General features: G+C 40.7%; 2 protein-coding genes across 8 annotated transcripts in view; one reads left to right on the top strand and one right to left on the bottom strand.

Annotated features, from left to right (window-relative positions):
* The window catches only part of LOC137013635 (piezo-type mechanosensitive ion channel component 2), a 117,421-nt gene extending 110,025 nt beyond the window's left edge, over positions 1-7,396 (top strand). For all 7 annotated transcript variants that reach the window (XM_067377585.1, XM_067377579.1, XM_067377584.1 and 4 more), the window contains 13 exons: positions 429-642; positions 869-983; positions 1,064-1,211; positions 1,457-1,671; positions 1,757-1,915; positions 2,545-2,692; positions 2,815-3,003; positions 4,050-4,142; positions 4,221-4,390; positions 4,835-4,951; positions 5,040-5,119; positions 5,194-5,407; positions 6,595-7,396. In XM_067377585.1, the coding sequence (XP_067233686.1) occupies positions 429-642; positions 869-983; positions 1,064-1,211; positions 1,457-1,671; positions 1,757-1,915; positions 2,545-2,692; positions 2,815-3,003; positions 4,050-4,142; positions 4,221-4,390; positions 4,835-4,951; positions 5,040-5,119; positions 5,194-5,407; positions 6,595-6,847 (2,115 nt within the window). In that variant the 3' untranslated portion in view covers positions 6,848-7,396. The remainder of the gene's footprint in view (positions 1-428; positions 643-868; positions 984-1,063; positions 1,212-1,456; positions 1,672-1,756; positions 1,916-2,544; positions 2,693-2,814; positions 3,004-4,049; positions 4,143-4,220; positions 4,391-4,834; positions 4,952-5,039; positions 5,120-5,193; positions 5,408-6,594) is intronic.
* Positions 7,397-7,420: 24 nt separating this feature from the next.
* napga (N-ethylmaleimide-sensitive factor attachment protein, gamma a) lies at positions 7,421-12,672 on the bottom strand. Its single transcript, XM_067377586.1, has 11 exons — positions 12,513-12,672; positions 12,214-12,281; positions 12,058-12,142; positions 11,967-11,984; positions 11,848-11,878; positions 11,453-11,562; positions 11,309-11,375; positions 11,149-11,219; positions 9,752-9,830; positions 9,467-9,676; positions 7,421-8,058 (listed from the first exon to the last, which is right to left on the bottom strand). Exons 1-11 carry the CDS (start codon positions 12,563-12,565, stop codon positions 7,915-7,917), a joined length of 936 nt encoding a protein of 311 aa, XP_067233687.1. The 5' UTR covers positions 12,566-12,672; the 3' UTR covers positions 7,421-7,914.
* Between the last annotated feature and the right edge of the window lie 558 nt (positions 12,673-13,230).

The following is a 13,230-nucleotide window of genomic DNA, read 5'->3' as shown; positions in this document are numbered from 1 at the left end:
ATTTGACATGTTTTATTGAGAGATTTTTGCCCATCTTTTGGAAAATGCAGTTTTAAAAGTAAAAAATGATCACTTTATCCAGTAGATGGCAGCAGAGCTCCACTATTTGCTATTTGACTGACTGAACAACATCTTTTCACAAGTATTTTCAGCTGGATTCATGTCTAAATATTATGAAATCACAATTATGACAATAAAAGCTACTTTTTTTTCAAAGTTTAGCATTTTTTGTACTGAAAAAAAAAAATCAGTTTTTCAATAATGTTATCAATAATGTATTGAGTGGGCATTTTCACTTAGAAACTGGACAAAATCCATCCTCAAAATCAGAAACAACGCACAACACACAGACAGAAATGAAGTGGCACACTTCCAACAATGCATAAAACATCCTCAATGCTCTTCATTTCCCTCGTCTTCTTCCTCAGTGCTACGGACTGTGGGATGAAGATGAGCCCAGGTCAGGTGGTCAAACGTCACTCTCTCACCACGATTCGGACGGTGAAGAGAAAGCCGGGAGGAGCGCCGCTGACGCCTCGGTGTCGGCACACGTACGGCTGCCCAGGAAACCGTCCCAGAGCGGCTCGGCGGTGCGGCGTCAGAGCTCCAGCGTGTCCCAGCGCTCGGCCCGCTCTAAAGCAGGTACACCCGTCCAAACACACCTTCATCATATCAGGTGTTAGGAGAATGATCCGCCCTCATGCCACATTCCCCATCGCATGGAGTCCCGTTGAAGCGGCTGGATTCCTCCTGTGGAAATACACTAACAGCGCTGAATGTGTGTGTGTGTGTGTGTGTGTGTGTGTGTGTGTGTGTGTGTGTGTGTGTGTGTGTGTGTGTGGTGTGTGTGTGGTGTGTGTGTCCGCAGACAGCAGGGCGAGTGTGCGTCGCTCTCTGAGCGCTCTACAGAAAACTCGTAAGGAACTCGTTCTGGAGAAGCTCAGAGAACAGCTGATCAAAGCGAAGCGCTTCACCGTCAAAACGTAAGACTTCATCACATCATCAGGTCGTTTTGTCATCATGTGACCTGCTGACGGACAGTTGCGTGTTTCTGTTGTTTCAGGATTCTGGACATCTACATTCCCATCCGGCAGTTCTTCTATAACCTGATCCACCCGGAGTACAGCGCTGTGACGGACGTCTACGTGCTCATGTTTCTGGCCGACACGGTCGACTTCATCATCATCGTCTTCGGATTCTGGGCCTTCGGGGTGCGTTAGAGTCGATGACGGATCTGTTCTTCGAGATCGTGATGCGCATTCATGCACTCGCTTCTGTCCATCAGCTGCTGATTCAGTTCAGCTCGATAAGTGCTGCAGAACGAGTCGACTGTGAAACGAATGTATTCAGTGTCAGCGCAGTCAGATCTTTGAGTTCAGAAGGTCAAGAAGTTTTGATTTTAGGACGAACTGTTCCTTTAAACACTGTAACTGCAGTGAAATCTCTCTCTCCACAGAAACACTCGGCTGCCGCTGACATCACTTCCTCCCTGTCAGAAGACCAGGTTCCTGAGGCGTTCCTGGTGATGGTGCTGATCCAGTTCGGCACTATGGTGGTGGATCGTGCGCTGTATCTGAGGAAGACCGTGATGGGAAAGGTCATCTTTCAGGTCATCCTGGTCTTCGGCATTCACTTCTGGATGTTCTTCATTCTCCCAGGAGTCACTGACAGGTCTGACTCTATACGACCAATGACATCACTCCATTACTGAAGCTGGAGGTGATCTGACGTGTGATTGGATGATTTAACTCCGCAGGCGTTTCAGTCAGAACACGGTCGCCCAGCTCTGGTACTTTGTGAAGTGCATCTACTTTGGTCTGTCGGCCTATCAGATCCGCTGCGGATACCCGACCCGCGTGCTGGGAAACTTCCTGACCAAGAGCTATAATTACGTCAATCTCTTCCTCTTCCAGGGGTGAGGAACAGACATCAGCCTCATGTTACGCTCACATCCATTCTGTTCAGAGTGGGAATGACTGCGGAAACTAGTTTCTGCCACGGAATAAAAAGTAAAAAAGTTTATATCTAAACTCGGAATTCCAAGGAAAAAACAGAATTATGGGATAAAAATCACAATTACCTTTTTTTTTATATATAAGTTTCTAGTTTAGATATTGTAATTCTGACCTTTTTTTTTCTCTTAAAATCCAGAATTGTGAAATATAATCTCAGAGTTCAGAATAGTGAGATAAACGTCGTTTATTTTTTTATTCAGTGGCAGTAACAAGATTCCAGACGTGTCTAAAATATATGAATGTCATTATATATAAACGACTTTTATTAATACTTTTATTCAGCAGGGATGCATTCAATTGGTCAGAAGTGACAGTAAAGATATTTATAATGAACATTTTTATTTATTTAATATTGCTGGTGTCATTGTTCATAAAAGTCATAGGTCAACTAAGGCCATGCGTTACGGTGATTTTACCACGGTTTCTCTACCAGCATCATGGTAAAGTCCCTGTAATGCACAGCCTTTTTTTCAGTAACACACTGTAGTGCACAGCACTGATTTCACGATGTCTCTGAATGAACGCTCAGCTTCCGGTTGGTGCCGTTCCTGACGGAGCTGCGCGCGGTGATGGACTGGGTCTGGACCGACACCACGCTCAGCCTGTCCAGCTGGATCTGTGTGGAGGACATCTACGCTCACATCTTTGTGCTCAAGTGCTGGAGGGAGTCAGAAAAAGTGAGACTTCTTTCCAAACGGAATATATCTGTCCGTCTCCTGACCGCTTCAGCAGGGGAAGTGTGTCTCGAGTGACTCGTGAGTGCTGCAGCTCAGAAACCGGTTCACGCTTGTGTTTTCAGAGGTATCCTCAGCCACGAGGGCAGAAGAAGAAGAAGGTGGTGAAGTACGGGATGGGCGGGATGATCGTGATGCTGCTCATCTGTATCGTCTGGTTTCCTCTGCTCTTCATGTCTCTGGTCAAATCTGTGGCCGGAGTCGTCAACAAACCGCTGGACGTGTCCGTCACCATCACGCTGGGCGGCTTTCAGGTACTCCAACAAGTCCAAACCCCAACCATAAAAACATTCGGTAACTCTTTAAGCCTTTATCTATAATGATATTCAAACGGTATATCGCTTCATAATTAACTAACCATATTTAAAATGCATTTTAATATTTGCAGATTCTTTGTTACATCTAGAATTGGTTGTTTGTCGTGTGTTTTAATGCATTATACTTTCTAAAGGTCTAACAATGAATAGATTAGTATTATAATATAACTGGCTATTCAGAATATACTTATAATGCATATTTCATTCATAACTCCTAATATATATAAATATGCATATATTTCAGGTAACATTTCTCATTTTAAATTATTTCATTTAGTAGAGAAATAATATAATAACAAAAACTGTATAGACATAATACAACAAAAACTAATGAAAATGACAAAATTACTCAACTTTAACTCAAATTAGGCAAGACTCTACAGACGAATAGAGGAAAACGTGAACTAATATTTATTTGAATAGTTGATTCATCACTGTACATTAAGACAATCGATTTGTGTTACAAGTTTAACATGCTAATGAGATATATATTTACAATGTACATATTTTTAAATGTATGCTAAATTAAATTTGCATACATTTCCAGAACAGAAATCTGAACATCTGATAAAGCAGGTTCAGAATTCTTGTTTGATTTTGTTGACATATTAAAGGTTTTTATTGAGGGGATTTGGGATTTCTCTTTTTATCACTCCATAAATCAGAAAACAAATCATTTACACCATGTTTTTAGGAATACATTTTTATATAAATCATGTGAATTGATATATGAACCCTAACCCTAAGTAAAAATATAGATATGAATAAAACTGTAAAGTTTGTGTGAAGCTGCTGAAGTGATTCTGACTCGACGCCTTTAGAGACTGAAATCTGAGGACGCAGAGAGATGAAGTGCAGTAAAATAAACTCTTCAAAGATGTTTTCTTTCCACTCTTTATGAAAAGCTGTAATAAAATGATGTAAAACTGCATGAAGATAAAAGCTGTTATAATATTAACAAAAGCGGTATATGGTTATTCCAGCCCATCTTCACCATGAGCGCACAGCAGAATCAGCTGAAGGAAATCACCAACGCAGATTTCCAGACGTTCATGACATCATACAAGTTCCTCCCTGTAAGTCAGTCATCAGTCTTTACAGAAGCATCTTCAGTGCTGGCGCAGCGTGTCATGTGTCCTGATCCCCTTTCCCAGAGTGCACAGCAGTTTTTGGAGGCGTACACCGCAGAGGATGTGACCGTGGCGGAGCTGGAAGGAAGCTCCAACTCTCTGTGGACCATCAGCCCTCCCAGCAGGAAGAACCTGATGGACGTCCTGAGCAAAGAGGACCAGTTTCCTGTGACCATGTCCTGGAGCATCCAAAGGTACAGATATGCCACATTACCCAATACACTGTGTGAGTCTCTTCTGCTCTCCATGACTGTGTTTATTTGATCAAAAATACAGTAAAAATAGTGAAATATTATTCCAGTGTAAATCAGCTGTTTTCTATGTGAATATATAGTAAAGTGTCATTTATTCCTGAATTTTCAGCATCATTACTCCAGTCTTCAGTGTCACATGATCCTTCAGAAATCATTCTGATATGATGATTTGATGATCAAGAAACATTTATGATTATTATCAGTGTTGAAAACGTTCAAAAGAGCAGCATTTATTTGAAACTGAATCTTTTGTAACATTATAAATGTCTTTAATGTCACTTTTGATCGATTTAATGTGTTCTTGATGAATTTATTTCTGTTGTGCTCAAAAACCATGGTAATTTTTGGATGACAGAATATATCCCATGATCCTCCTCTCTGCAGGAATCTGAGTCTGGGAGCGAAGGCTGAGTTTGCAGTGGACAAACACGTGACCTATCTGGACATGAACACCAGACAGGAGCTGATCGCTTTACTCAATGGAACCAGGAATAAGGCTGTGTAAGAACATCTCGACACAAGTGACGCTTCACTGTCACAGTTCTGCTGAGTCATGTGTGTGTGTGTGTGTGTGTGTGTGTGTGTACAGGGTCATCGAGAAAGTGTTTCCCTGCTTCATTCGAGCACCGAGCGACTCAAACGCCAAACCCATAGATCAGCTTTACGCAGGTAATGAAGAGTCTACATTAATACTGCCCGTGACATCACTTATTACCCATACTCACTCAGTTTGTGCTGCTCAGATGGCGGTTATAAGAGCGTTCTGCTGGACCTGGAGAGGTCTCAAAACGCCAGCGAACAGATTCAGGAGTGGTGGATTGTGGACCAGCCGTCGACAGAGAAGATCCAGATGAGATCCGAGGCGAAGCTGGAGAAGAAGAGCGAGGCGGGGCTGCAGCTTTACGTCTTCAGTGATAAAGTCAGTCCTCCCAGCCTGGGCTTCCTGGCAGGATACGGGTGAGTCACATGACCGAGGCTCCAGATGATCGTCCAGGGTCATTATCCCACCAGCGGCTGGTTACATAAACTGTAGACTAGTTTTACAAGTTAGTGTTTTCTGCTCATTTTTTAAAATTGGTCTAATTTGAATCAGAAAAGTAAAACTGATTAGCACTAATTAACTGTGTTTATGCAGCTGGCCAGGATTAAGACAATTAATCACAGTTTCACAAAATTGCAAGCAGAACTGTGGGATATGAACTTGTAGTTCTGTGAAAAAGTCCTAATAACTTTTTCTTTTTAATTCTGCAGCAGAAACGAGCTTCCATAATAATTTAGTTTTTTTTTAATTAGGAGACCAAATTTACCATAATGCAGCATGATAGATGTTCAGTATTCATACATTACAGAAAAACAAAATTAAAAAATTAATTTGGAAAACTTATTTTTTGACTAATGAAATTGACAAGATAGTTATTTTAATTTTGTTATTAAAAATAAGAACAAAGAAGTAAACAGAACAAATGAAAATATACAAATAAAATAGTGTTTAAATTGTTCAGGTACGGTTAGAATTCAAGTACAAAATACTATAGAAATCGAACAAATAATTAATAAATAAAGCATTGAAGTTTTTACTGTATGAATATTCATTATTATTATTAAAGCTACAAAAGTGGAGTGATTTTCTTTGATTCACATTACTGTCAGACGGCAGCAGGTTTATTAGGCCGCTGTCACTTTAAGAGCTGACGCACGGATCCAATATACTGACAGACGTTTACGCTCATTAGGACTGTTATTAATAAACTGTGCATAACTGACATGGTGAATATTCACCAGAACGGGCGTTATTGGACTGTTCCAGCGTGTGATCGGCAGCTTTCATGCTTCATTCATGCATGTTTATCTCGCTAGCACCTCTGCACGATTATTTTGCAGCTAAATGCTGAATTATGCAAGATCTTTATTTTGCGTTTTGTTCAAAGATTGCAGTAACGTGTCGATCTCACACTTTTTGTGGTTAAAATTGTGAATGATTTAGTAAACGTGTCAATACTCAGTCCTGTGCTGTTTGCAGTTATTTTGTGTCTGAATGGTGAATTCTGCATGATCATAAAAACACTGCACTTTATTTTGTGGTTGAATTTGGAGGAAGTGACTAGCGGACACAGATGTCAGTAACACATCATCATCTCTTGCAGTATCATGGGCCTGTACGCCTCCGTGGTGCTGGTGATCGGGAAGTTCGTCCGCGAGTTCTTCAGCGGCATCTCGCACTCCATCATGTTCGAAGAGCTTCCGTGTGTGGACCGCATCCTCAAACTCTGCACCGACATCTTCCTGGTGCGGGAGACGGGCGAGCTGGAGCTGGAGGAGGACCTGTACGCCAAACTCATCTTCCTCTACCGCTCGCCAGAGACCATGATCAAATGGACGAGGGAGAAGACCAAATGAGCCTCTGGGATCGCGCGGAAACCCCAGGAAGGAAGCGTCCGCATCATTAAGACTGTGAGAAACGAATGACCTCGCTGCGACAGCGTGACCCGCAGGTGAGACCCAAGTGTCCTGGTTGAGACGAGACTTTCAGGAGCTGCTGGGAACTGAGGCTATACTGCGCTCTTCTGGGAGATGATAATCGTGCGCTGTGCAATATACTGTCCTGGCGGCCGGCTGTAAACTTGAACAAAGAAAGACACTAGGCACTTTTTCCTCAGAGAAAACTGGACCCAGAAGTGCTTGGGTTCGTCAAGACTGCGTAACGTTAAACGTATGATCTACCCTAGCTTGATTTTTAGGCTTGAACGAGGACCGATCAGTGTACTCTCGTCAGACGATCTTTACTGACTCGTCAGGGTCTGTGGTGTGACTGTGGATCAGCGTCATGAGCATAAAGCACATTCTGGAAACCTGCTGTCTGTCTGTCATGTTTTTCTTACATTTTGACCATTTTGTATGTGTAAAGCCGACAGAATTCACTGTAAAAGGCATCTAAAATATGCAAAATCAGAATCTCTTTATTTATTCAGTGGTATTGTGAAACCATGCGATCACAGTAAACATCATTGAAGTCCTCATTAATAACAGAAATTGTTCCCTGCACACCTCATACACTAAAACAAAACAAGATCAAGATCATCTTAAGGCATTTCATGCATTTATGTGCAGCATCACTGCTGACGTTCATACGCCAAGAATCGAGTTAAGAACGAATGGAAATAAGTACTGAAATTACAGAGCAGGCACTGTTATTCAATGTTCATATGATTGACCTGTAGTGCAACACTACCCAAGATGCAGTTTAGAATACTGTACACACAAAGCATCAGATTCACCCATTAAAGGTCTGATTTAACAGGAAAGGCCGTTTCTCAGGTCTGGCTTTGCCTGAAAACTTTCATTTTAAGAAGTTGAGGGAGTTTAAAGGCAAACCTAAATAAATAAACATGCTTCTGAGCGCAGCTCCAGTACAGCGCAGGCCGTGATCATGCTTCATGCTGGAGTCTCAGGTGTGGGGTGTGTCTTCAACAGAGTCCTCCAGCATACTCATCCTCGTCTTCCTCCGGCGGCGCGGCTCCAGCGTCTCCGCTAGCGACGGCGGCGGCGGCGGGGGGTTTCTTCTTCTTCCCTCCTCCGGGCACTTTCAGGCTGATGGCCAGCTTTGCATACTGCAGGACAGAAGAAGACACGGATCATGATGAAGTCAGCATGAGCTCATCGACATATATAACAGTATGAAACACCTGTCAGCTTCTCTGAGGACTGACACCGTGTTAGTTAAAGAGGTCATGTACGTGTGGAAGTACGGTAAGGGTCAGAGAGAGACTAACATTACAGCAGGACTTTAGGGAAATAAACACAGAAGTGTGGGATCTGGAGACTCGACACGAATATCAGATGGTTTTGTTGTTGATGTCGTACCTGCCGTGATCTCACACGTGTGAGTGAAACATAAAAGACAATGAGAAGATTACAAACATGAACATTTACCTGGAAAAACACTAAAGGTCATTTTGCTCAGATAAAGAACAAATATAATTAATAATATTAAGTTTGTTTTTTCTAATATACATAACATACAAATACATTTGTCTTAATTATATTGTAAAATAAATATAAATTTAATATTATAAATTGTCTAAATGTACTGTGATGGATCAACTGGGTGAAAGTATGGAGATAAATATTACTTTGTTTTTGCCTATTCACCTGTAGTGTCATGGCTAAAATAAAATAAAATAATTTATGTAACTTAATTTTATTTTATTTACATTAAAGTAAAGTCTCTCAGTAAGGGATAACTAGTTTGTGAACATATAGGTTAGAAGTTATTTTAAACCTTTAATAGAATAAAAAATGTTCATTAAAAATGCATTAACTTTGGTTATTTGATGTTATTTTAGATAATAATTAAACATGTATAGCTAACACATACTGTATATATATATTTACACACACACACACAGTCAAACCAAAAATTATTCTGAAATTATTTCTGATATATTTTGACTAGTGGGTTCAGGACACTATAGTTCATTTCTGATAGCAAAATAAAGTAAACTGTGACATTATACCCAAATATTCTTCATACAGTGGACTACCAGCAAAACTGAATAATTTTTGGTTCCAAATGTTTATCAGACACTTTGACCTGACCATGTGTTATCTGACATAAGATTCATTTTTCTCTGGCACAGTTTAACTCTGAGATCTTGTCATATTTGATCATCATTGTTTAAACTATAAACTGTATTAATGACTGAAATGTTCAAGGTGTCTGAAAACATCTGGATATATATATTTTAGGGGTGTAAGGGTGCACAAACATCACGGTGGGTATTGAAGTCCGTTTGATACGTGGCTCTTTTTCCTGTTGTGCCGGTTAGCAAACAGCGTTACATTACCACACGCGCCCCCTTCTGGATCGCGTGTGACCGACTGTATTGGTCATCTGACTGTGCATGTGACGGTTCAGGACGAACACGTGCACCGTTACACCCCTAATGTAAACATCTCTATCTCTACAGAAGAATCTGTGACTGTCTTGTCTCTCCTGATGGACACACAGAGACTCACGTCGTTGTCCATGTATCTGAGCAGCGGAGACGTACAGACGCGAGACACCTGATCTTCATCCTGCTCGTCGTAACCCTGCAGCAGCTGCTCCATGGCAATGCAGTCTTCGCTCCCGCTGAATCCTGGGATACTGTAGCTCTCCCGCACACACCTGTCAGCCGCCACATAGTCTGCTCTGTGTAGATGGACCAGCACCTGTGCGATGGTTTTCTGAGCACAAACACATGACAGCGTTACTCACGGCAGTGCGTCAGTGCACAGCGACATCTGAACACTGACACACACCTTGAAGCATGTTGGGTAATTCTCTATTTCCTTATACATGTTCTTCTCCTTCTGCAGCGACACGGCAGCGTCGTCAAACCTGTAACGAGCGTCATTCGTCTGGCATTAAACACAGCCGAACACAGTTATTACAGGGAAACATGCAGTTAAAATTTTGGCTGAAATCAGAGACTGAAACAGACGTTTCATTAACGCTTGTTATGTTTCGTCACACAACATGTGACACTCGCTCATTCATTTCCTGATTTTAATCAGTAATAATATGATTTCTTGAATCTACAATCTCTCAGTCCTGTTTCCTGTTGATGCGAGCGTCACTTTACATCTGTAGCATCTTTGTGCTTCATTACTTTTAATATGAAGCAAAGTTCAACTTTAAAATTCTGTCGATTATTAAATTCAAACAATCAGAAAGGCTTAATATCTATAAACTCATTATTTAGCTAGAAACAAATAACTCTAGAGGGCTAAATATATGAACTGTATTACATATTCATTATATTTTCACTTCACCTGTTAGTGATGTCTTCATTATTTAATGTATGTTTGAATAAATCTGTCATGAAAACAAGTTATTACAGTTTATTGTCATTTAAATGTCTATATTTATACTATATTCCCTACCGGTGTCTATTAGACTTTCCCCTTCTCTTTCTACATTTTAATCTTCTCTCAAAACATACTTTTTTTCTCAGGCATATGTGTAATTTGATATTATTTTTGTAGTCTTAAATATTGTTTTATATTACATGATGTTCCTGTCTTAATTTGATTACTTTTGTTTGGTTTCTTTTGATATTTTATTATTAGTGTTTAAATTGTATTGCATGAGGATGTTTTGTTTGGTATATTATAATATATACTTTGGTCAGCATTTATGCTGTTTTAAAGGGCTATATAAATAAACTTGACCTTGATGACCTTATATTTGACCATCAGACGGAGCAGAAACATTCTGATATGAAAACGTTGATATATAAAACTGCCTTATGTGCAATTCATATGTTTGTACATGTTTATGGTTTTGGCTATTTGACTGCTGATTATTAAATAGTTTTGATTAATTCATTGATTATTAATTTATGATTTAATTTCAGTTCTCATTAATAACTGCAGCACTTTACAATAACTTAACATTATTTCACAAGAATGAGCAATACTTCTACAACATTCAGATCATGCTAATCTCAACATTTACTAAAACATTTTTAAGGTAAAATATTATTGATCAATAATGCACTGTGCAACATGAAGATGAACATTAACAAACATTAATAAATGCTGTAAAAATATATTGCTCCTTGTTAGTTAATGCATTAATTAATGTTAATAAATGAGATCGTATTGTAAAGTGTTACCATAATACTAATAATAATAATAAATAAAGCAATGATTACTTCTGTTGTCTAACAAGAAGTCGTGATGCTTTTCCAATGAGCTCCACTGCCTGTCGTAATCGATCCTCATTCTGGGAACACAAACGGCACAAAGACAGACGGTGTTTGTCAGTAATATGAGGATCGAGTGTTTTCGGTGAAGCGTCAGCGACAGACTGACCTCGAACACTCCTGCGGCCTGCTGGTACAGGTGAACGGCTTTAGCCAGATCCAGAGGTTCGATCAACCTGCAAACAGAAGGAGATTTACCGCCACGCGCCTCTCACATGATCTCATGCACAGATCCCACAGCAGGAGCACATACTTCCCCGCTCTGTCCAGGGCCATGGCGGCGGTGTCCGGAGTGCCGTTCTCCACGTACATCACGCTGGCTTTCTCGATGTACTGCACAGCCTCGGGTAACCTCTGCATGTCCTGTGACAGTACAGACAACATTTACTCCCATCAGACTGTCCAGACACACACACTCGTCTGCCATCATGATGATTTCCTGTGTTTGACCCGAGTGTGTGTGTGTGTGTTGATGATCTGACGGGACACACACTTACAGTACTGCACAAATGCAAGTGTTTACAGAGCTTTATTTTGAATTTTAATACTTGCAAAAGTGGCCAAGATGGCAAGTGTGTGTTTGGACAGACGCTCAATATCTACAGTATTACTGTGAGAATATATATTTCAGTCATGAGCAGAACTGACCTTCAGCATCATTCCTGCCTGCTCAAAGGCCCTGCATCAAAAACAAGCAGCAAATTCACACACAAACACAGAGACTGACAGTAAAGAGCCGCGTCTCTAATCATAATGAGTGCACTCACTTGGCAGCATGAAAAAGACTGAAGAGAGAGTCAAGGGCAGTTCGGATTCAAACACAGGATTAATTCATCAGAGAAACATTCTCAAGGATACGATCTGTGGTTGGTGTGAGCCTCGGCCTCCAGCAGATACGCCTCTTTGGCCTGCTCAAGCTGTTTGGCGTTCTTGAAGGCAACGGCTGGAGAGGAAGATCACCATCATCATCATCATCATCATCATGTCTGAACATCATCTTCATCTTCATCTCACCTGCTTTGGAGTATTCTGATGCAGCACTGTCATAATCGGGCTTCCACTTCATGAAGCTCGTCTTCAGACTGAGAATATATGATCATTAATTAAACATGATCCATCTAATTAAATAAAGGTTAATTATCTAACCCTTCATCATCACGAAAACACGGGCTATAACTGTGACATTTGAGGCATTTCTCCATCATAATACTATGCTATGAGTTCATATTTGTATAAAGAGACTTTAAACATCAGTTTGCTGTAGAAATGAGTCGTAAAGTTAATTGGATCGTGAATCCTGAGGAATCACTCACTGTTTCTCCGCCTGCGCGATGTGTTCATGAGCCTCATTGATCTTCTGCGCCATGCTTTATTAAATCTGCTCTTCGCACATTAATGACTAAATTAATAATAAATACACTGTTCGCAGCAGCTCGAGCCCTGTGCGGTCACCTGATGATGACTCTAGCGTTTACTTCCGGGTAACGAAGAGCTCGACGTCATGAAAGTACACCCACTAACAAGAAGCGACACTCGGCAGAAGGTTCCAGCAGCGGCTCCGCGCTTCCGCCATTCTGGAGTGAGAGTGTCAGTCCACTGGTTTCTATGGCAACATCAGCTGCTTTGATAAAACAAACGAACATTAAAGCTGAAATCCAACAACACAGAATAAAATATCATCAAATCCTTTTAACAGTTTATTTTACACACATTACCTCAGATGGATGAATGGTTGGATTCCACAACTGGTAAAGTAAAACATATAACAAACACAATACAGCATTTACTGTAGTATCATACGATTTACTGCTGACTTAATTTAACAAACTGTTATATCGCGCTTCTGACAGTGAAATTCGCAAATTTTGGGAGCGTTAGATGTGAAGGATTCAATGGTCCAGTTAGTATTTTCACCCCATAATGGCGGCCGCGCTACCGGAGCGCCATCTAGTGACTGTTACCCAAAAAACATCAGAGTGTCTCCTCTTGGGTTCTGAGCTCTTTGACGTCATGTTTAATAACATTAGAGTT

The sequence above is a fragment of the Chanodichthys erythropterus genome, chromosome 23 (genome assembly GCF_024489055.1).
Source record: "Chanodichthys erythropterus isolate Z2021 chromosome 23, ASM2448905v1, whole genome shotgun sequence".
In the NCBI taxonomy this organism is placed as follows: domain Eukaryota; kingdom Metazoa; phylum Chordata; class Actinopteri; order Cypriniformes; family Xenocyprididae; genus Chanodichthys; species Chanodichthys erythropterus.
The sequence above is the reverse complement of the archived record's forward strand: the minus strand, read 5'-3'. Positions and strand labels throughout refer to the sequence as shown.